Genomic DNA, 24,811 nt, shown 5'->3' on the forward strand with positions numbered 1-24,811 from the left:
AAAGCATACTTTCACTTGGTACGTAAGTAGGTGTTTCAGGGATATAGGCAGACAAAAATTCTGCCTTGTGAACTCTTTAGACATTTATTTTTATATATTCACAGGGCACACAGATAGCCAAATTTACCGTTAACAAGAAGGGGAAAGCTCTAAAGAAGGAAAGGGTTAGCAGAGAGACATACTCTGACGTAGGCAGTGGGTCCTCTTGGAAGTAGGGATCCTGCAAAGCTTGCTCTGAGGTAATTCTTTTTGTAGGATCCATAGTGAGAAGTTTTTGAAGCTGTGTAGCACAATATTAGAGAAAGTAAGTTCATATGAATAGCACTCACTGGGTTATATGCCAAAATACCAAGTATTAAATGGTAACTAAATCAAAGAAAAACTTAGGATTTCATACACAGAAAGAATGCTGCTTATCTTTATAGTGACACAAAAATTGTGGTTAATACATGATAACACACACCCTCAGTTTGTATCATTTGTAATTCAGAAGAAAAGACTTTTCAGTAGAAGAAGAAACTTAGTTGTCTCTCCTGTGTCTACAATAAGATGTCATAAAAAGTTCAGAACAAAAGTCTATCTCGTCTAGCATCTCGTTCCCTACAGTGGCCATCCAAATGCTTCTGGGAATCCCACAAGAGGAGGAAGAAAGCAACTTTACTTCTGCACGCCAGGAACTAATATTCAGTAGGGCAACCAGCAATGTCACATTTGAGTTTCTTTACTCTTGGATGATGACATTTGGAACTGGTGGCTCGTTAATTTTTAGTCAGTTCTGAAACTTTAGGGCTAATTGAAAAAAATAGTCAGTCAGGCCAATAACATTAAGAACACCAAAAATAAAAGAACAGAAAACAGATTTTAAAAAGTAGTCAGGGCTCAAATCTGTGCATCTTTATCCTCATTTTCTGTCAGAAAAAGGGACGCCTGTAATCCAATACACAGATTTCCTGGGAGGAAGACCAACTGAACTCTACAGGAATTTATTTTTGAATAGACATATATGGAACTGTGCTTATTATTTTACAAAATAAGCAGTCTTCAACAGCACTATGAGATGGGCAGCGTAACTTACCAAAAGAAATACTTTGCTATCAGGCTTAACTTTGTGTTTTTCCATATATTTTATGAGGCTACTATTGGCATACCTGAAAAACCCAACAGAAAAACATGTTTTAAAAGAGTAACACATTAACAAAATCATAGAAATGTATGTAGTAATTTACATTCCAAATAACACTTTCTGAGTTTTTTTTTAATTTACTGAAACAAATGATGTACTGCAAGGCAGGTGGTGGTATTTTGTTTGTGTCTCATGAATATCTTTATTCAAATATGTAAACACTGATATGGCAGTATGTTTTATTATGGGGTGTGAGGTAAAAGGTATTGGTATTTATTGGGTATGGGATATGTTAAACAAATGCAGGGGTGACTGACTTGTCACAAAATTCCTACATTTATCAATCTGATTAATTGATATCCCATTTTTAACTGAGGTTCAAGGAAGCTAAAAAGACCACAAAACACATAAATAATACAAAATATAAACAGTAGCAAGAGATAGAATTGAAGCTTAAACCAGGATACAGAAAAAACATAAAAACGGAAGAATGAATATTGAAGGCGCGTCATCATACAGACTCATACTACTCTGCCTAGAGTAACCACATGGAGTCCTCAGCCCCAGGCAGCATGGCTAGTAGTCAAGGATGAGGAAGTTGTAGTCCAACAACACGTAGAGAGCACAATTGTTGACTACCCTTGTACTAAGCAACGTGTTACATATAAATGAAGTCAATAAAAAGTTGGTCCTAATAATAATATTTTAAAATCATAATTTTGGTCCTAATAATAATATTTTAAAAGCATAATTTTGGTCCTAATAATAATATTTTAGAAGCATAATTGCCATTAGTCAATGATAAATAGCACTTACGTTGTTCTCCTAAAGTCCTTTTGAAGTGTAGGATATTCTGGCATCTTCCTAATGTCTTCCCAGTCTTTATCTTTGACAAGAAAAAGCAATTTGAAAATTTATTGAAGGATAAGAAGATATACTGTACACAAAATAATGCATTTTTACTCCCCGGTAATATAAGACTCTAATTTACTGGGAGTGGGCAGAAATCAAATAAAGGATTTTGCATGGGGCTCCTTCATAACATTAAATTACCTGCAGGAAATCCCATTACACTGAATATGCGATCAAGTTGATCATGATGAAAAGGATTGCTTGTTTTGATGTCTTCCTGACGACAGTGGAAGATAGGTTCTGAAGTCAATAGCTCAGCAAATATGCAGCCAATGGCCCATATATCTAGGAAAGAAGATCACATGTGCAATCTAGGTATCCTCATTTATTTTTTCACTGAAGTAAGATACTTTTAATGTTCATCACAAAATGATATGATGAAATATATAGCAAATGTGGATAAACAAAAATGGCATAGTTGTGATGCAACTAGATGAAACAAAATGCCCTATAAATTCCACATGAATACAGTACATACGTTCATAATCAGATATTGTACAAAAAATGATTCAAAGCAGAAAAACTATTATGTCTGATGACAAACAAAAGCTATTTTGTTGACTATCTAAAATTACATTCGAACAAACTCAAGCAAGAATTTTCTGCAACATTTCAAACTTCTTCAACCAAATTATGAATGCCAGCAATGATTATCAACCCTCGTTTTGGAATTTCCCAAAGGAGGTTGTTTAGGGTGGGTTAGATGGGGAGGGTGCATAAAATGATGAAGAATCAAACAAATTATTTGGCCCAAAGGTACTTTCATGACAGTCACATGAAGAAGTTTCTATTTATATAAAATTAGCCCAGGGCATTTCTGGTTGAAAGGAGACTGGTTGAGTTGTGCTGGGGAAGGGTGTGGAGGAGCTGAAACATACTGCTGCGATTGTCCCCCTGAAGGGCCAGCAGGAGTGTCAAAGATGACAAGAGAGCTTGTAGAATTGGAAGCTACAGTCACTGTCTAGAAAACTCACGTGTTGTGCATGAGAGTAACACTCTTACCCCTATCGTATGTCCCACAGCAATGGGCACTCAGAAGTACGCAGCATCAGAGCACAGAGGTGACATTTAGCTATCATGACTGGGAGTTGTTCAAAGAACTATCCTCCATGAATTTGTTTAACCCTCATTAAAACATACTCATACTTGCACACTGTGAGCAATCCTTATTGAACCCAGTGGGACTTTCCTGGGTTAACAGGTATAGGATTCCACTCTTAGCCAGGAGCAATCAGCTGCTGCCAGCACCATTTTCTAGCAGTCATTTAAATAAAACTATGTTGTGTGAAGACTCCTTTATTTGTCCCAAATCTATAGTATTCTGAGGGAGAGAGAAATTCTCTTGTATTACTTTAGCATCACTATTCCTAGCTTTATTAATGCTGTCTGCCATCATCACCCCTCCTGCCCAAATCCCTCAGGAGAGACACAATATCATGTAGTGTTCCCCACATCCAAGGGCTTTTTTTGGGGGGGGGGGTAGCAGCTACTAGCCAGTGACTGCCAGAAAAAGCTTCAGAAATTAGCACTCAATCCTTTCCCCTCCCCCCAATCTTCTGGAGGTGTTTGGTTTTCCCATCCAAAATTTCAACTCCAGATTTCTCATGAGGACTTTCAGGTGAGCGCTAAATTATTTTTGAGCTTTCTTTGAACTTTAATAGGAGCATTTATACAAAAAAATCTAGCAACTAACTAATCATGGCTTGCACTTGTTAAGCATTAAGATAATAAAGCAGGGTTATTTGCTTTAAGTTTAATCATAAATTTAGAATGAAAACACTGCCATTTGGAGGAGCACTTAACATAGCAAGAGAGCTGGCAGAGTTACAAAATCACAATTCTTGGGATCATGCTTTCAGCATTTTCAGGGCATTCATTTATTTACTGTTCTGAGGTATTCTTGCCTGAAACATACGCAAAGATAAAGGACACATATAATAATAATAATAATAATAATAATAAATTTTATTTATATCCTGCCCTCCCCAGCCGAAGCTGGGCTCAGGGCGGCTAACAACAATCAAAATAATCCAACATTCTAAAAACATTCATTATAAAATTAATTAAAATCAAAGTAAAATCAAATTGATGGCAACCATTAAGCAAAATTCTGTGCAGATTGCCAGAGGAGGGGGTCAGGCTGCGCCCTGACCAAAGGCCTGGTGGAACAGCTCTGTCTTGCAGGCCCTGCGGAAAGATGTCAGGTCCCGCAGGGCCCTAGTCTCTTGTGACAGAGCGTTCCACCAGATCGGAGCCGCGGCCGAGAAAGCCCTGGCTCTAGTTGAGGCCAGCCTAACCTCTCTGTGGCCTGGGATCTTCAGGATGTTTTTATTTGCAGACCGTAAATTTCTCTGTGGGACATACCAGGAGAGGCGGTCCCGTAGGTACGAGGGTCCTAGGCCGTATAGGGCTTTAAAGGTTAAAACCAGCACCTTAAACCTGATCCTGTACTCCACCGGGAGCCAGTGCAGCTGGTATAGTACCGGATGAATATGATCTTGCAGCGAAGACCCCATAAGGAGTCTCGCCGCGGCATTCTGCACCCGCTGGAGTTTCTGGGTCAGTCTCAAGGGCAGCCCCACATAGAGCGAGTTACAATAGTCAAGCCTGGAGGTGACTGTCGCGTGGATCACAATGGCTAGGTCAGGGCGAGAGAGATAAGGAGCCAACTGCTTAGCTTGGCGGAGATGAAAAAATGCCGCCTTTGTTATAGCTGTAATCTGCGCCTCCATAGAGAGGGAGGTATCGAAGATTACACCCAAACTCTTAACGGACGATGCTGGCACTAATTGCACCCCCGCAAGAGATGGGAGTTGCCCCCCCAATCCCATATCATCCCGTCCCAGCCACAGGACCTCTGTCTTCGAAGGATTTAACTTCAACCGGCTCCCACGTAACCATCCAGCCACAGCTTCCAGACATCTGGTCAGTGTGTCTGGGGCCGAGTCAGGATGGCCATCCATAAACAGATAGAGTTGAGTGTCATCGGCATACTGATGGCAACCCAGCCCAAAACTCCGGACAAGCTGGGCGAGGGGGCGCATAAAGATGTTAAAAAGCATTGGGGAGAGAATCGCACCCTGAGGCACTCCACACACCAAGGAGTGGCGCGATGACAATTACCTCCCAATATATTGTTTTACAGATACTGAAATTACTTCTCATGTTAAATTGTTCTAGAATCTTACCAGGTACACAGTCACCATGCAACATAAATAAAACTCAATGCACTGGGGAAGGAAATTTGTCCACATTCATGATACCACAATGAAATCGCTTTTACCACAATGATTATTAAGGTCTCTTAGTTATATACTTTGGGCATAATCCACCTAGAGTTAGGCACTGCCAAGTTCTATTGTTTTCAATAGGAGAGCTAAGCACATGCTTTGATCTGTTCCACCAAAAACAAATTTGTCTTGGGAACATTTAATTTTGGCTGGATTGTACACTTAGTTTTTTAAGAGCATGCCATTTTGGTCTCAGGCTTCATGCACCATATTGCAAAATCACTCCATTGGCTGTTTACAGCAATATTTATTCTGTACATCTGTTATACAATGCTACCTATTAAAAAATTGAGTCCTCAGTTTAAAAAGCACTATGAATAAGGAAAAGCTAGAACCACTCTTCAGATATACAAAGGGCTCATCCCTACTGGAGTTCAATATGGATTTGACTCTGCTTGTGTCTCTTTCTTCTCTTTTTGCGGTGTGCACACATCCACAGATAATACACTAGGAAAAGAAAATCAGATACAAAACTGCATGTTATGCGACTGGGTGTACTGAAGTGCAGCGTATGGGCAGGATTTTGCACAGGTGTGGTGGTGTTTCACTGGGTGCCATCTATCACTACCACCCTTACTTCCACCTTGCTTCTATCAGCCTTGAACTTTTCCACTGTTTCCACTGGTTGTTGCTGAAGGCACATTTGCAGTATTCTTATTTTTGAATCAGCTCTTTTGTGCACAGATCTAGATTAAAACTATCGTCCTTGGAAGGAGAAGGGGAGGGGGAAAGTGTGGGTGACTCCAAATCCTTGCCTGACTTTGAGCAACACACCTATTTCTTTAACAAGCTGATATCCTCTCCAACTAAGGATATGCTCCAGGAGTGGGAAGAGGTGGGCTCTGGGACAGCATGATTCAGTCAATAGGAATGCAGAAAGATGGGTTTGTGATGGATGAGTTGACTGCATGGTGAGACAGTATAGTGAGCACTCACAATTGACTGGATGGTGAGACAGTATAGTGAGCACTCACAATGCACGTTGGCCCCAGTGAAGTCGGAAAATGTAGCCATGAAATCCTGGAAGCAAATTAAGTTGCTGGGTAGGGTGCTGAAATCCAGGACCCCCCAACACAGCATTCTCAGAAATGCTACTGTTCTATGTGCAGGTGGTGTCGGAAGAAAAAGTTCAGATGTGTTAGGTACCAGAAAATGTTTTGGAGAAAGCCCCACCTTTATAAATTTCTTTTTTTTTTTTTTAAAGCAATTTATTAAATTTTACAATAAAAATAAACATGATAAACAATGTAACATTGATCTTAACATCTTTTCACATTTTCTTTGGACTTCCTCACATCTCCCGCTCCCATTTTCATCGTTGAAACATTTTGTCAGCAATTTATCATCTTATTTAAATTCTTATATCCCTTCTATATTTCCTAATCTTATAATTCTCAGAAGAAGCTAAATTTCACAGTCTTACTTATTTTCTTAAAAACTTCTAAGTTTAGTGGTGCTCAGTTATTTTGATCTAGCATCTTATTTAACATTCACTCAAATTGCAATACTTTTGTAAATAGTTCTTAAATTTCTTCCAGTCCTCCTCAATCCTCTCTTCTCCCAGGTCGCGGATTCTGCCGGTCATTTCAGCCAGTTCCATGTAGTCTATCAGTTGTATCTGCCATTCTTCCAGTGTGGGTAGATCTTGAGTTTTCCAATGTTTTGCGAGAAGTATCCTTGCTGCTGTTGTTGCATACATAAAAAATGTCTGGTCCTTCTTTGCCACCCCTTGGCCGACAATACCCAAAAGGAAAGCCTCTGGTTTCTTAGTGAAGGTATATTTAAATACCTTTTTCAGTTCATTATAAATCATTTCCCAGAACGCCTTCACTTTAGGGCAAGTCCACCAGAGGTGGAAGAACGTTCCCTCACACTCTTTGCATTTCCAACACTTATTATCAGACAGGTGGTAAATTTTAGCAAGTTTGACTGGGGTCATATACCATCTATAAATCATTTTCATTACATTTTCTTTCAGGGCGTTACATGCAGTAAATTTCAATCCATTACTCCACAACCTCTCCCAGTCCTCAAACATGATATTATGCCCAATGTCCTGTGCCCACCTTATCATAGCCGATTTAACCGTTTCGTCTTGTGTATTCCATTTCAACAGCAAGTTATACATCCTTGAAAGTACCTTAATCTTTGGTTCTAACAATTCTGTTTCTAATTTCGATTTCTCCACCTGGAACCCTAGTTTCTTATCATTTTTAAAAACTTCTTTAATCTGAGCGTAATGTAACCAGTCTCGCACTTTGTCTTTCATTTTCTCCAGACTGCAATTTCCAATTGTCTCCATCCTTTTCTAGTATTTCCCAATATTTTGGCCATTTAGCCTCCATATTGGGTCTTTTTCGGGCCTTGGCTTCCAAAGGTGAAAGCCACCTTGGTGTTTTATTTTCCAGCAAGTCTTTATATTTTGTCCAGACATTAAACAATGATTTTCTGACAATATGGTTCTTAAAGGCCTTATTTGCTTTAACCTTGTCATACCATAAATATGCATGCCATCCAAAGGTATTGTTGAACCCTTCCAAATCCAACACATCAGTGTCTTCAAGAAGTAGCCAGTCTTTTAGCCAGCAGAACGCTGCGGCTTCATAATACAACTTTAAGTCTGGCAGGGCAAAGCCCCCTCTTTGTTTTGCATCGGTTAATATCTTAAACTTAATTCTGGGCTTTTTGCCCTGCCAGACAAACTTAGAAATGTCTCTCTGCCACTTCTGAAAGCACTCCGTTTTGTCCAAAACCTGAAGTGTTTGAAATAAGAACAACATCCTTGGCAATACATTCATCTTGATAGCAGCAATTCGGCCTAACAAAGAAAGTTTCAATTTTGACCAACTATCTAAGTCTCTCTTAATTTCTGTCCAACATTTTTCATAATTGTCCTTAAATAGACTTAGATTTTTTGCTGTTATGTTTACCCCTAGGTATTTTACTTTTTTAACCACATTAAGTTCCGTCTCATTCTGAAACCGTTCTGACTCTGTATTAGTCAAGTTTTTCCCCAAAACCTTAGTTTTCTGTTTATTTAATTTAAATCCAGCCACCCGACCAAAGTCATTAATCAGTTGTAATACTCTTTTCGTACTGGGCTCTGGCTTCTGCAAGGTCAAAACCAGGTCATCTGCGAAAGCTTTTAATTTATATTGTTTCTGACCGACCTGAATTCCTTCCACCAACCGATCCCTTCTAATCATGTTCAATAGCACTTCCAGAACCGAAATAAATAACAAAGGGGAGATAGGGCAACCTTGTCGTGTCCCTTTTTCAATTTTAAACTCTTCTGTAACCACATTATTAACTATCAGTTTAGCTTTCTGTTCTGAATATATCGCCTCAATCCCATTCTCAAAACCCCGTCCCACTCCCATCTCTTTCAAATTTCCCATCATAAATTTCCAGGAGATATTGTCAAAGGCCTTCTCCGCATCTATAAAGATTAAAACTGCTTTTGTATTTATGTCTGTTTGCAAAAGTTCCAAAATGTCAATAATGTTCCTTGTATTAGCAAACAGATGTCTTCCTGGGAGAAAGCCAGCCTGGTCCTTATGAATTACTTCATTTAAAACTTTTTTAAATCTATTTGCCAAAATGTCTGCAAATATTTTGTAATCCACATTTAAAAGAGAGATGGGACGGTAGTTCTTAAGTTGTGTCTTTTCAGCTTCCGACTTTGGTATTAATGTGATAAACGCTTCCTTCCACGACTCCGGTGCCCTCCTCCCCTCCATAATTTCATTGCTGACCTCCATCAAAGGTTGTATCAAATAGTCTTTCAATGTCTTATAGTACTTGGAGGTCAACCCATCTGGTCCTGGAGATTTGCCAAGTTGCATGTTCTGGATAGCTTGTTCGATCTCCTGTCGTGTTATTTTAGAATTCAGGGTTGTCCTATTTTCTTGTGACAATTTAGATAATCCGTTTTTTGCCAAAAATTGTTTAATCTCAACATCATCTTGCGGCCCTTGGGTGTATAGTTTTTTGAAATATCTCTGGAAACACTTTCTAATGTCCACTGGATTCTGGATGTTTTTTCCATCAACCTCTAAGTTTGTAACAGTATTTAATCTTTGTCTTCTCTTCAACTGCCAAGCTAGCAGTTTTCCACATTTATTCGCCGACTCAAACGTTTTTTGTTTCATTAATTTAACCTTCCATTCAATTTCCTGATTTATCAATTTAGAATATTGTGTTTGATAAAGTTTAATTTCTCTCAGAGTTGGCTGTGACTTCGGATTCACTCTTAATTTCTTCTCTAATTCTTTTATTTTATCCAAGATCTTATCTTTTTTCTCATTTTGTGTTCTTTTCTTCACTGCATTCTGTTGTATCAAGAATCCCCTCATTACAGCTTTGCTTGCGTCCCAGATTATTCTTTTTTCCACCATATTATTCATGTTTATCTCAAAATAGTCCTTCAAAACTTTTTGGGCCTTCTTGGTAATTTCCTGATCTCTAAACAAATTGTCATTCATCTTCCATCTAAAGGATCCAGTTGGTAATAGTGTCATATCCATCTTTACTGCATTATGGTCGGAGCAGGTCTTTGGGCAGATTTCCACTTTTCTGACCTTAGGTGCCAGGCTTCTAGAAATCCATATTTGGTCGATTCTTGTCCAGGTCAGTTGGGCTTCAGAAAAGAATGTTCCCTCTCTTCCTAGTGGGTTCTTTGTCCTCCAAATATCAATCAAATCCATATTGTCAATCATTTCAAAAAAGGTTTTAGGTAGTCTGCCGTCTTTTGTAACATTTTGACTTTGTGACTTGTCCATGTTAGTTGATACGACCCCATTCATATCTCCCATCATTATGATGTTGTTGTAGTCTAGATAGTCCAGCATTGTCTCCTGCAGCTTCTTGTAAAATTCCGATTTCCCTTCATTAGGTGCATAAATTCCTAATATCATCAGTTTCTCTCCTTGATATTGTATCTCAATAGCCAAAATTCTTCCATGTTCATCTTTAAATAGGAATTTAGGTGACAGGCTCTCTTTTGCATATATCACCACGCCTCTCTTCTTAACTTTGTCCGAAGATACAAATTCCTGGCCCAATCTTTTATTTATTAACACTTTTCTGTGGAGCCTCGTCACATGTGTTTCTTGTAAACAAATAATGTCCAATTGTTCTTTTTTTAATATATGAAATATTTTCTTCCTTTTTTCCGGAATGTTACAACCATTAATATTCCAGCTCAACAGTTGCAGAGACATCCTGAACTATCTGGTTATTTTTCAAGGGGTGGTATCTTCTCAGGGTCTTCAGGTTCCACAGATGCTGATGTTGGTACTGGCGTTGCCTCAGGCCCAGAAGGTAGTTCAATTCTTTTTTGAAGGTCCTCTCCGTATGTAGACAGGAATTTGTCTCTCTCTTCCAGTGTTCTCACTTTGACCTTTCTCCCTCTAAAGGTAAAAGATAATCCTTGGGGAAATTCCCACCTGAATGGAATTGCGTTGCTCCTTAGTAGTTTAACAAGTTCAGAATAGGCGGCTCTAAGATCAAGCAGTAGTCTTGGGATATCTTTATAAATTTCAATTCTTCTATCCAACACCTCCAGTGATTTTACAAAATGTAGTCCCAAAATCTTATCCCTTTCCTCCTTTGATCTCAATGTTATCAAACAGTCTCTGGGCCTCTCCTTCTTTATAAATCTTCCAAGTCTGAAAGCTGACACAATTTTAAAGTCCTTTTCTTCCAAGTTCCAGAACTTGGAGAATTCTTTGGTCAAAAACTCAGTTAGATGTCCTTCTTCTGCCTCTTGTAGTGATCTAATCCTTAAGTTGTTCTCACGGTTTCGCAGTTCTATCATCGAGAGATAAATCTGGTGTTCCCCGACTTGTTTAGTGAGTGGTCTTACCTCTTGCTCTAAATTTTCAAATCTTTGTCTGGTGTCCTCAGTCAATTTCCGATTTTCTGCTGAGGCCTCCGTTAACTGTCCAATTGCTTGTGCATTCTGTACCACTTGTGTGGTTAATTTATTTAGACATTCTGTGTTTTTATCAATCTTTGCTGATTGCGCATCTGCTTTCTTGTCCAAAGCTTCCAATTTTTCAAAAATTTTGTCTAGTACAGAAACAGATGCTCCTGAGGCCATATCTTCCAGTTGTAACTGCTCTGCTTCGCCCTCTCCCTCCACTTCTGAGGGCAAAGTAGGCACAGATGATCTGCGTGTCTGTGAGGCTGAGGTTAGAGTTGTTAGAGTTGTTTGTTTAGCTCTCCCTCTTTTTCTTGTGCCACTCATTCCAACGTTATCTGTCAGTCAAGGTCACACTGAGTTGTTCCCATGGGAATGGAAAGGTCCAGAGCAAGCAAACAGCAAGAGAATCGAAAGTAAAAAGTGTATGTAAAATCACTGTTATAATCCAATCCTCTAGAGGGAGCTTAATCTGTCTTTCAGAGTCTAATTTAATGTCCAAGAACCTTCAAATACAAATGTTTAGCAGAGTTTATAAATGGTCACTTTGTTGCAGACAGTGCTTATTTATCTCCAAAAAGAATGTTTCAAATTTAAAAGGTCTCAATACCCTCAGATTGTTTCAAGTTCCAATATACAGTATCCAAATCTGCAGTACTGACAGCTCCCTTAGTACTCAGGCAGCTCCTGACTCTGGGTTTCACCTTCTAGTTTGTAATCCAATAAGAGGAGGAAAGTCAAGTACAAATAGAAATCCCAAATCTTTAACTTAAAGTCTTTACTTTAAGATGCAAGTTCAAATAGATGCTTAGATCTGTAAAACTTAGAGTCTCTTTCTTTCAGCCTCCACTCCTCCAGCTGATTGCTTTTTTTTCAAGTTCAATGGCTGCGGAAGATGGACTTCCTGCTTCCACGTCTCTCCGCTCTCAGCCAAGTTCAAGCCAATTTAAGTTTCCCTTTTAAAGTCTCAAATTCAAGTGATTCAGTCTTTTACTCACAAGTTAGTTGCTTTTTCGTCCGGATCCGTAATTTAGCAGGAAAAGGGATCAGCGCTCACCGACAATAGCAGCGCGGCTTCGCTCCTCAGGCTGTGAAACAGCTCACAGCGCCGCAACCCCCCTCCGTGCTCCGGAGCCCCTTACGGGGTTCCTTCTGCACTTGGAGGGTCGCTCTAGGCGCCCACCGAGCCTCAAGACCCCAGGCTCTTGCCGCCTGGGGTTTTCCAGAGTGGGTCTCCGCTTCGCCGTAGCGGACGACCCGTTGCCTGCGGAGCCTCCTCTCCCGTTCAGAAGAGGACCGCCATTGCCGTTCGCGCCGCCCCCGGAAGTCCCCACCTTTATAAATTTCAAAAGGATAGACTGCACTTGAGAAAAATGGTTTGGATGAGAGCCAATAATCAAAGTCAATCCTGACAGGACAAAGGTTCCATAAGTAGGTGGTTCGTCTCGTCTAAGAAATGTTGTTGTACTCCCCTTAAAAGGATAAAACACCGAGTTTGGGCGTGTTCCTGGCTCTAGCTTTGTCAATGAAAGCTCAGATTAGTGGCAAGGGGTGCCTTTAATCTGCTTAGGCTGCTGTACCAGGCTCAGCCTTTAGCTAGCCATCCTTGAGAAACATCTAGGATTGTCTACCATAATGCGTGGTACATTGGACTGCCTTTGAAGACTGTTTGGCAATTCCAGTCAGTTGAAAATGCAGCTGCCAGGATGTTGATCAGGACTGGTTGTTGGGAACATATCTCACCAGTTATTGCAATAAGTTTGCTGTCTTCCACGCTGTTCCCAAGTAAGAGTCAAAGTGCCGGTGACTACCTTTCAAGCTTTGTGTGGCTTACAACCCAGGCACCTGAAGGAATGCCTGCTCTCATAAGCAAGTTGCCTATACATGGAGGCTCCTTCCATTCTTTAGATGAGGCTGTCCTCTAAGTGCCCTGCCAGGTAATGCACGTGGCCACCAGAGAGCCTTTTCGGTGATGTGGTTCTGTTTCTTGAACTCACTCCCAGATAGGCTTGTCTGGCATCAGTATTGTTATTCTTCTGGCGCCAAGCAAATGTGCTTTCGTTCTCCCAGGCTTTTAAATGTATTTTAATACATTTTCTGCTTTAACATGTTTGCTGTACTTTAATTATCTTGATTTTGTAAGCCATCCTAGAAATTCCGCTGAAGGGCATATAGATATGTATGGATCTAAATATCTAGCCACACACACACAAGCATAATGAACAGTTATAGATGACACATTCCCTGCAAATATATTGGTTGTCCTTTCCCTACATGCTGAACTTCAAAAGGAGTGCTTATAAATCTACAAGCTATTACTAAATAAGGCAAGTCCTCTTATGAGGGTTGTGCAATTTAGATTCAAATGGTATTTAATATAAATATATTTCAAGCTGTAGCGTGAGATTTGAATCACACCACAGAAAGAATGTGCATGTAATAAGCATTGTAGCTGCAAAGCATTATACGATTAACTCATTAACTTTTTTTTGTAAAGTGTGCATAATGCTAGAGGCAAGTCTGGACTCAAGAGGTACATAAACAATTATAGTTATTATGTCTGCTGCTTGTCCTCCTTGCCATGAACCTTCATATGACTATCCTGGTAAATTTGTCTGATCGTGTCTTTATCATGGTCTTCAATAACACATCTTGGAACACAGTTGTACCACAGCTTCTCTGACTTTCTCAATTTATCACATTTATCCTTGGGCATTTTTCTCTGGATGTGTCACATGCTACAGGGATTTCACATTTTCTGCACAACCAAACTGCTGTATTTAACATCTAGGAAAATGCAGTGTATCTCCCATAGTGCCCCCAGCTTTGGTTGTGGCCACATGTATGTGCTTTGTCGGTTTCGTTTGAGATCATCTCAAACCTTCCTTCCTCTTTATCCACTTTCCCCTATTGCATGAAGCACTTAAAACACACACACACACACACACACACACACACACAGTTTTAGAGATTGTGAACTCCCCTGCTCCTAATGAAACCATAGCGCTTTATATAACAGTAAGACCAACCACCCAACTGCTTAGCCATGATATAGACTGGGATCCCACTATTTAAGGTGTTTGTGTGTATTTTCCAGTATTGCTTCATCCTTTACTCCTGGTACAGTGCATTATGCAGAACACCTAGACAAGCAACTTTCAAAAGCCATTGCATACAGTAGAAAGTGCATCTCAAGACACTGCATTGGTCTGAAAGTGACCAAAAGAAACAATATGCCCATTGTATTCCATAATACAATGGTGCAGACAAACTAATGTGCCATTGTAACTACAGAGCATGTATATGTATGGATATGTGTGGAATGGGTGAAGCACAGTCAGTGAACAGTTCAGCTGATCATATGAACCCTCAGTAACAAACTCAAATACCAAATTGATCAGTGAAAATATTGCCATTTAATAAACTGACTAGCTTGATTAGAATCCTGTACAGGTATTTCTCTTAGCCCTGATGCGATCTTGTCAATTTTTTTTTAAAAAGGGGATGACCAACTTGTGGCCCTCCAAATGTCTGTGGAGTACAACCTCATCAGCCACGATCCACCCTCTTATTTTCTTCCCCTGTATCTTCACATTTCTAGATAGAAGTATGAAAGCATAAAATCCAAGGACATGACATTTGAAGGCAGAACATCTGGGATATTAAAGGCTGCCAAAATGCAGAAGCTAAAAATGGAAAGGTACGTGCTAGTGATGTAATGGATGCAGATAATGGTACTGGAGGAATGTCAGGCAGCTCACTCAATGGGATAACAGTGATTGAAAATACAAGATTAATACTAAGTGGCCATTAGAGACACCTCACTTTCTAAATCTGCATCAGCACTAACACAAAGTTCTTAGACTGTTAAACTCCTGGAGGCACCACTCTCAGATGTTTCAGCGATTAGCTCAGAGGATGGGTGAATGAGAGCATGCTGCCATTTCCCCTGTAATTATGGAAGGCCTTTTGATAGAGATGGCTTGAAGCATAGAATCTTTGGCACCAAAGATCCTTAGAAGAGACCAGGAAAAAGACTGGCAGCTGGATACATCCCATTATAAAGTAAGGGTGGGTGGGCCAGCACAAACACATTCATGCAGAAAACACCCTCGGCCTATTGTGCACGCAGTTTACATGTTCACTGACGGAACCATGTCTTGTTTCTGAAACGTACTTGCACCAGAAATTTCCTAGAAGTGACATGTTCTGGAGCCCTAGATTGCAAAACCTAATATCTATACATCTGGAGACTAAAAAGGTAAGTCTAGCCACCCGCTTACCAATGGCCTTTGTGTAGTGCCTTGCACCAAGTAACAATTCTGGGGCTCTGTACCAGAACGTCACCACAACTGGATCCAGATCTGCGAGTGGCTTAAGAGGTGAGTTGAATAACCGTGCAAAGCCCATATCAGCTGAAAAACAAAACAGTATTTTTATTATACTAAAAGCAAAAGCTTCGAAAGCAAGCTGCAGTGCACTGTACAATTAATATGGGGGAAACTAGACAATGCCTGTGCCTGCTGAACCTCAGAGGGGAGTGGCAAAATAAAACATTACAGAATAAAGTCAAATATAAAGTATACTTTCAAAACAACATAATGAACAGAAACTACAAAATTATCTTAAAGATTTCAAAACAAAACATTACAAAGGAAGTCAGCTACAGAACACACATTTAATGCAGTATATAAAATGCACATTTAAAACAGCATAATTAGCAATAAAATAAAATATTATCATGAGTATAAACATTGCTGCTGCTGTTGCTGCCAATCCCACCAATGGTGGTTCATGGCGGATAGCGGCTGTGGAAGCTCAGGTTTGATGACGTGAGTCTGCACTAAGTGGCAGTCAAGACGGTCTCTGGCCCCTTCAGCAGCCTCAGCTTTTGTAGCTGGAGTCAGTCAGGGCCAGGTGGAAAAAGATCTCCAAGTCATGGAGCAGGTCTTCCAGGATTCATAGCCATGATAATCTTTGGCCCTTCAGCAGTCATTAAATTACAACCTTAATAAAAGCAGTTGCAACAATTTGCATTAGAAATGTAATGAATACTTACCAATTTTAACTCTTCCTCTTTCAGGACCTTCTCCCATTACCAGAATATTTGCTGGTTTCTGGAAAAAAAGGTAAAATATTCTGCTGACTAGCTGGTAAATCCACATGAAATTAAGTCTTCTGTGTACTTTAGAAGTTTAAAGTACTCAGATCATGATCATTTTCCCTCTTTGAAATACCATTTTAAATTGTATGCAAGCAAATAGTTCATGAACTATTTTAAATTACTCTGTTTTACATTATGCAAAACAGAGTTTCAAACAATCACAATACTGGCCTGTTGCTGCAACGGCCTGTCTTTGCCTGCTGCAGTTGCCCATGGCTGTAAACCAGGAAGGTGGGGAAGCAAAAGGTACCAACTGAAGCAGTTCCAACTTTTGCACCATATTTGCTATTTGGAACTAATAGGACAGAACATCAACAGTTAAATCTGCTGTTTAGATTAGAGATAATTGCAACTCCCATTAATTTTGTAGGTGTCAAGCAAATATCCTGAACACAATGAAATAAAACTGCATAAAATATAATTGTGAAATCTGTCAATGCACACTATGAGGTAGGTTTTGGTTCAATAGCAATCTAAGATGACATAGGAAGAAAATGAATTGAGCACAACAGCATAAGCTATATCTGTGAAACAGCTATGAAGCTTGCAGGTCTGTTTCTGAGTACAACCATCAGTGAAAACCACCTTATGTCCCTCTCTATCTCCCAGCTTTTCCTTATCCTATTTTACCAATTATACAAGTGACAATTTACGCTCTTCCCTCCTTCTCTTGTTATTCCACTAAGTTTGGCAGATCCTCCTAATGCACCTTCTACTTTTTCCTTCCTTCCTTCCAATAAACCAACCAGCATAATACCATTTCGCTATGAATACTGGACAGATGTTTACAGAACATCATTTGAGAAGCACTATACATAAACTTTATATTGTTAGTAGAGTTTGAAAACAGGTCCTCCAGCACTAGATGGAAAGTCTGGGGCAATTTTGAATCTCATTTGAATCTACTTAGAAACAGAGAACCATAATTGCTTTGATGAAAACACCTTTGGAGATTGATCGATTTGTTCCTTACTGTTTTTTCCCCTCCAGAAGAATTCAAGAAACTTTACTTACATGTGAAGTTGAAGTAAATACATTAGACCATTTTATGGTGTTGAATATTTTAAGGAATTAGTACAGAAGAATCATATTAGCAAATATGTTTGCGCATCCACCTGAATACATGTAGACTAAAACTGTGGGTGAGGAGCAGGGGTGTACAAGGAAAGTCTGCAGGGTATTTTTACTTGTATTTGCTTGAACATGAGTAGAACAACATGCACAGTCGGGGACTGAGTGGGCGGAATGACTCACATCCAATGCTGGGAGTGGGGCTTGCATGCATGTTCCTGTACACGAATTCATTCTTCACGTGTCCAGGCATTTGCCTGGTCTAAATATATGCATGTATAAGAAGACCAAAAAGCTTATGTAGGCATATATATGACTGAAGTATGAAAGTATGTAGTTGTTGTTATCCATAAGAAAATGCAGCAAACATTATAAGCCAAAGACAGCATTAAGATCTCCAACACTAACTTCAGAAAAGACGCATGTGTTCAGCAAATCCAAGGACATCTCAAGGGCATGCCTCCGCTTTGGACAATGGCATTCATTCCAATGAAAACATGAGAATTCATGGTTCAAAATTACCTATCAGATCTCTTATAATAGTATATGTGCTTCCTAATTACGTCAACACCTCTGGGCCAGTTAACACCTAGTTTAAAAACCTTATACTTTTAAAACTCAGCTTACAGTGAACAGAAGATGCCAGCTGTTAAAGAAAATGATAGTACTGATCAGCCCATGTTTAGTTGCTATAGAAACAAAAGGTTAGATTTGGAATCTCATGTTTAAATTATCAGCAATAAAAACTGAACAAACAGATCCCTGCTGAGTGTGAACTATGGGGTCTGACTGTGTAGTAAAGGTGTAAATGTAGAATGTACAAGGTCAACAATAATAAACTGGAACCACCTGCTGCAGAAGTAGCATAGATGTTATAATTTAAGGCAAATTCCTTTGAGCAGTAAATAAGTAAATGATCATGTTTTCTTTCCTCCGGCTAGTGGGTGTAATGCAACGAATACATCTCTGAGAGGCAACACAAAGAGCAAGAGCCAAAAGTGCTCAGACAAACTATCATGTTCTTGAAGAATAAAAATAATTCAACATCAAACAGAAATCAAACTGTAAGAACATTGGAGCTGCTTTAATGCATGCAGGGGCAATCAATTCTTTACTATGAAGGCCAGAAAGGAGCCAGCAAAAACCAAACATAAGTAAAACTGTCTGCAGCTTTGAATAAGAGGAACACAACTGATTAAATGATAAGGGAAACAATGGCCAACAGAATGCTAGCATTTAGTAGCCTTTACTGTTCCTGAGCTTATCTAGGATATAATTCTTTAGAGGTACGACCTTCCCATGAGAAAAATGTTATCCTCTGGGTACTGCTGGTTTTTGTTTTTGTTTTTTTTTAATCATTCACATGCAAACAAAAGCAGTTAACTATTGGAGCGTGCCACTATATCAAAACAATCCGTAGGAAATGATTCATGAGCACTTGGCTTACTAAGCCATTAATTCAAGAGAGGATCAAAATTGTTAGCATGCTTCCACAAGAAAAAGTGAAATTTGGCACACCCATTATCCAAAACATCCTGATTACCAGGGGTAGGGTGAAAATAGGATATTTTACACATTGAAAGTTCAAATGTTCCCTGCTGCAAGTATTGTGTAGCTGTGGGTAATGGGCAACTATAGCTGTCCCTTTACGTCAGGAGAGTGTAATAACAATTAAACTTTAAAAAGCCTCTCAAATAATGTGAACTCACCTCACCTTACCCCCCCCCAAAGTGTGCATATATGAAGCATACCTAAAATGGCATTGCCTTTTTCCAAGATGGCAGCATCACTATTTTGTACAAGTTCCAGTATCTTTACTATGCTCAAGAATTTCCTACTGCCCAACTATAGAGTGCATTGTCTAGAGCAGGGATGAGCCTCTAGCTCTCCAGATGTTGTTGAACTCCAAGTCCAATCTGCCTCAACCAACATGACCAACCCTCAGAGATGGTGTGAGTTGCTATCGAGTAACAACTGGAAAGCCACAATTTCCCCAGCCCTGGCACCTTTGTAAAGCTCTTAGTATGACTGCTGCTAGGGGACTTGGTGAGGTAGCCAAGGACTGCAATGTGAACTGTAGGCGGCCACGAGTTGCCCATGCCCACCTCTCATCTAGCTAGTAGTTTGCCCAGTGTCTCTCATTGACTATTGAAATAAAAAAATTAAGGTCTTAGATATATAAAAGATAAATGTTCGTAACTGCATATATAAACCATATGTCTGAAACCCCACAGAAAAAGTCCTGAAACCATTTTGTCCCTCCCAAATTGACCTCAAATATTTCTCTGCAAGGTTGAAGGAAAATGGAAAAGCCTCCTCATTGTCTTTTCATTCACAAATTCTGTCTTAAGGGTATATGTCTGTGTATGAATAGGGTGAGTCTGTGACCTAGCTCGGGAACTAAGTATTTATCATTACAAAAGACTGGCCAGGCTCCCCCCCCCCCCGGGTATCCAGTCAAGCAACCATTAACAGGTAACCTGACAGACAGGAGATAAACAACACACTCAGATTTCTGTTGTATGCAGGTATGATGTATCTGGGGGGTGGTCTTAAGCTACACCCCTTTCTGCGATGTAGGTATGATGCATCTGGGGGGTGGTCTTGAGCTACACCCCTTCTGTGATGTATGTATGATGTTTCTGGAGGTGGTCTTGGACTCCAGGGCGGGCAATTTAAAATGTCTATATAAGGGCGGGCACACCTTTGTTCTGCGTCCTCCTCCTTTCCTGCATGTGAGGGGAGCACCCTGTTGCCACAGTTCAATAAAGATCAGGCTTACGAGCTGCTTTGCTTCTCAATATTCTCTGGTTGGCCTCTGTTATTTTCTCCGAACGATGGAGAACCTACAAAGGGCTCTATAAGGGATCTTGTGTCTCCCATAAGGGAATAAGGGCAGATTTTTGTTTATTACAGAATGGAAGTCACTTTTTGAAGTCAGGTGCACAAACTGAATTTAAACAGCAAATTATGTATCTGTAGAACCTTCACTCCCAAATGCCATGTGGTGTTTAATGGCTAATTTTAATAAGCAAAGTAATAGGACATTGTGCTTCTTCTATTACTGTTTGTGGGAGAGCCTAGCAATTTAAAAATGTGCACTTTTTAATTATTAAAATATAATAAAAAGGAATGAGTAAACATGATACACTGGATTTCAAGATGTTTATCCTGCCATGCTCGCCTTGTGAATAATGTAGTGATGTGTCTGTGTATTTTACTAAAATTGAAACCAGTGGTCAATGTTACATGACCCTAGTTGAAACTTCATACAAATCACACCATTGAGGTAACACTACTGGAACAAAAGCAAAGTTGCAGTTAAGTATAGACTAAAATATAGGGAAATTGTTTCACAGTTTAGTTTTTAAAAGAAGTACAGTATAACCTGATATGATCAACAGAGATGGTATTGCCCACACAAAGATTCAGATACCTGAACTTTCAAAAATGGATGTCCCATCCCAATTAATATTTTATAATGATAGCAGCAGATTTGGGGACAGCTCTTCTGCATACTCTAAGTGGAATATTAAATTCTTTTATAAACGGGTTAAAAGGGATTGAGTACTGAAAAGGAATCAGAGCTACTGAAATAAAGAATTACTGCTATCAAACAAGATCTGTGCTAAAGCGGCAGAATTAATGTCTTGCACTTTCCTACTGTCAGTGTCTGCTAGTACATATTAACTTTTGAGAACTGAACTTTCAGTTGGGCTCAGTTTGCTCTAGACCATTGAACAAATAACAGTATTTACATAATCTGAGTAGCAACAGGTATGGGTGACCTGGCTAGGGTAGTGTTCTATACTGAAAACATTTTGACTGTTAACTTTGGCATAATAACTTGCATATGATTCAAAAGCATGAGAGAAAAGAATGGTGGCCATGATCTTTGGCATGTATTGTCCATGGAAGCTAATTGGCACTGTCCATTCTCTGGGTTGTCAGCTGGACCGCTCTGGATCTAGATGGAAAATTAACCTCAGATAACAACAAGGCCTTGTGCAGTAGATGGTTCCAAAGTTACTCTGCACTGAGTGCCAAGAATCCAAAAACCAGAACCTAAAGGCTGAGAAAAGACACTCAGATAGGAAAGGAAGACTGTGCTTGGCGTGGTGTCTAGGTTCACTTCAGGTGATGGAATGTATTGTACTGGAGTGATTGTTTTCTGTTGATGGGTAGGCAGCCTACCATGCAATGAATATCACTGAATTCCAGAACATAGCTGCATTTTAAGTGATATTTTTTAAAATGGAAGATCTGATCACTGATCTCTAACATCTGTTTAATTCCGCTCTTTCTTGAAGGCAGGTGATCCAACAAGAAGGGGAAATACAAAAGGGATAAATGGTTGGGGAATTCCCTAACCATCTAGCCCTTTTAATTTATTTGAGTCAGTACAGTGCTTTGCGACTCCACAAATCATTCCCGCAAAGCTCTAACTGGTGATAATATTCACTTTTTGGTGCTGCTTAGCTGTCATTGCTACTCCAGTCTGCTGCTGCCTCTGTGTCTTCGGAGACATTTAAGGTTCTCTCTCCTTCGGAAAATGATATGAGCCAATCAGTTTCATGAAGTGAATATGGTGATGAGACAGTGTGCTAAGTTTTCCCACCTGTGGCAGATTTACATTGGTAATATAGTGATGGAGAAGGGTAACCCCCCCCATACTGTGGTCCCATTCTAATGGAAGTGGGGAGCTCTGGTAATGAAACCAGAGATCCAATCATGAATCTCGCTAAGTTTGGCCCTTAGAGGCTTGAAATGTATAATTCCACATTTATAATGCATGCTGATACTTTTTAGGTATTCTGATGAGTGTATTTAATAGAAGTAATAAATAACCCAGAGAAGTACTCTGTCCTACACAACACTCTTCATATGCTGAGAATGCATGCATGCATGCATTTTCTAACTTATAACAACTTTCAAATATATGTGATGGTTAAAGTACATGCATGTAACTGCCCATCTGACTGAACTTAGTGGCTTTAGGCTAAATGAAACATGTTTGAATCTTCAAGTGAAATAGAATGTTTGAAGGGTGGGCAGGAAGGAGAAGGGCAAGAATGTGACATGACTATTTACAGACAGAGGTTAATTTGTTTTAGTCTTTTTTGCGGTTGAGTTGGGAATACCTCAAGAACAAGTGGTAAAGGACAAAAAACAGATTCCTCCCCCCCCCCAAAAAAAAATACGTTGTAGCGATTGTTCTGTAAAAAAGAAAGTAACTGAAAAAGAAGCTAATTTTAAATCAAGGATTCTGTGAATTCCAGACTTTTTACAATAGTACCGCTATATTATACAAATAAGAGTGATATTTTTTCACCATCTGTGCATGCTGTTTTGAATAGCAAATTGTTAAGACACAATCAGCAGCACTATTTAAGAGCAGCACTCTAAAAATGCCTATTATAAATATTCCCTGAAGGACTTATTATATCTAGATGATACAAACAATGTCCATAAAATTAAACTAAATATCAACATGGTACCAAGGACAAAGCCAAGAGATTAACATAGTTTTCCTTGTCTTCTTTACGGATACAATATTTTGCCACAGGACCGAAGGAGAAACATAACCCACAGTATTTGCTGGGGTGGAATGAACACAAGGAAGCAAACCAAAAATGAGCCCCACTGAGCTGCACCCATAAAACATTTTAAATGAATGTTTCTGATGGCAAGTTAATATGCAGCACTCTAACAAAAGTTGTTTTGAGCTAGACAGTTTTATAACAAACTTTACTTCCTTTTCACTTGCCTCAGATTTTTCGTTTTCTGCACCAGGGGACTGGAGTCAAGGGATAAAGCCAAGTCAGGACCAAACTAAGAGGCAAGGCTGAAGAGCAAGCTATAAATCAGGACCAGAGGAAGACAAAAGGGGACAGGAATGCACCAAAGCTCATCAAGACTCTATTGCTCAGGCAAGGCTCAACTGGAACAGAAAGACGACTTCTACTCCTTCCTGTCCAGGAAGATCCAATGGCTAGCTTTGGAAGGAAGAGTCTGACCAAGTTGGGAGTTGCCAACCTGGTGCCCATAAGCAGCACAGTAACTGCAAAGACCTTTATTGGTGCCCCACCTCCCCACGGAGCTCTTCCATCCGGTAAAAGGGGAATTGGACATTTCAGGGCGTATTGGTTTCCCGTGTACACCAACGGCCCTGGGAGGGGGTGGTGTGGGGGTAATAATTTGTTATTATTTTTATCATAACCCTAATTTATTATTTATACCACATGGGTGAGCTACATACAGATTTCAGTATTCTCACTTTTAGTCCTGGGCACCATCTCACTCATCTGGGATCACCAGCAACAACTCGGTCCTGACATCTATACATCAAACATGTGCCTTCCCCCAAAATATGGTTCCAGGAAAACATGGCTATGGGCTGGATTCAACAACCCAGTTCCATTAGTGGAAAACAGCACAAGAATTCCCACTAGCACAATGGGGCTTTACCTCCCCACCTCTCCCAAAACCATTCTGGAGGGTCAGTGAAAACTCCCAGAACAGTATGTGGTGGGAGGGAGGGAGGGAGATTGTTCTGTTGGGCAGGCAGAAATGTTTATGCTGACTGAATGATCTCCATAGCAAAGAGTTTAATTCCACTCCACAATCTCTTCCCACACACTGTCAGCTTTTCTAGACTGCAAGTAATGTTCATCACCTATGGAAGCAAGCAGGTCACCATACATTCAACATGCTAACCACAACTCATGTCCCTATGTCCCTAATGATTGGATCCCGCACACTACAAGTATTCAACCACTACCAGAAAATGTATGCTCAGCATTAAATCATGTAGATGAAAGGTAGGTCTCTAAAGGTTTCCTATTGTGCCTTCTTACACAAAGATTCTCATTTTCTGTAACCGTCTCTCTGAGGACCAAGGAACATATTATGTTAAAAGCATGCTCAGATTTCTGTGCAAACCACCGAATCCCTAATCTGGACCGGGTCTGCAATGCAGGTAAAAAAAGGGGGATAACCTTTCACCTTCCTCTTCATGATCCCAAAGAAAACTGCACATGCATGCACACACATCAGAAGGAAGCCTCTGTTGATGCCAGATCTGGGTGGGAAGGTGTTGCAACTGCTATTTAAAATGCACATACACAAATGCAAGTATGTTTTGCAAACAACTCTTGGATGATCTTTTCAAGTAACAGAATGCCATTCAATGGTCTGCTAGGCAATTCTCTAATCCAGCCCACTGGAAATATTTAGCATCACGTCCTTAAGGTTTGATACTCATCAGTTTCCAACTCCTGGGATCAGCAGCTTTAGAACACTGGCTCCTTTCTCCATGGAAGCAGAAT

The 24,811-nt window shown here is 39.8% G+C and overlaps 2 protein-coding genes and 1 long non-coding RNA gene across 4 annotated transcripts in view; 2 read left to right on the forward strand and 1 right to left on the reverse strand.

The window, feature by feature from the left end:
* LOC308474316 (uncharacterized protein) overlaps positions 1-15,524 on the forward strand; it is a 61,280-nt gene extending 45,756 nt beyond the window's left edge. Inside the window, exon 5 of one of the 2 annotated variants that reach the window (XR_013984652.1) lies at positions 105-281. Coding sequence is in view for 1 of the 2 variants with exons in the window: in XM_081000466.1 (XP_080856592.1) it covers positions 14,850-14,861 (12 nt within the window). In the remaining variant the exon portion in view is untranslated. Of the gene's footprint in view, positions 1-104; positions 282-14,849 lie in introns of those variants that run through there. The other variant, XM_081000466.1, reaches the window with a different exon arrangement.
* CDK19 (cyclin dependent kinase 19) overlaps positions 1-24,811 on the reverse strand; it is a 100,349-nt gene that overhangs the window by 11,845 nt on the left and 63,693 nt on the right. Inside the window, 6 exon segments of the mRNA XM_081000406.1 lie at positions 183-280; positions 1,076-1,148; positions 1,940-2,009; positions 2,177-2,320; positions 15,532-15,663; positions 16,308-16,365. Of these exon segments, the coding sequence (XP_080856532.1) occupies positions 183-280; positions 1,076-1,148; positions 1,940-2,009; positions 2,177-2,320; positions 15,532-15,663; positions 16,308-16,365 (575 nt within the window).
* Positions 16,330-24,303, forward strand: LOC308474327. Its single transcript, XR_013984662.1, has 2 exons — positions 16,330-16,377; positions 23,277-24,303. It is a non-coding gene; the product is annotated as an uncharacterized lncRNA (long non-coding RNA).

The sequence above is a fragment of the Podarcis pityusensis genome, assembly GCF_964106645.2.
Source record: "Podarcis pityusensis genome assembly, chromosome: 3".
NCBI classification, from domain to species: domain Eukaryota; kingdom Metazoa; phylum Chordata; class Lepidosauria; order Squamata; family Lacertidae; genus Podarcis; species Podarcis pityusensis.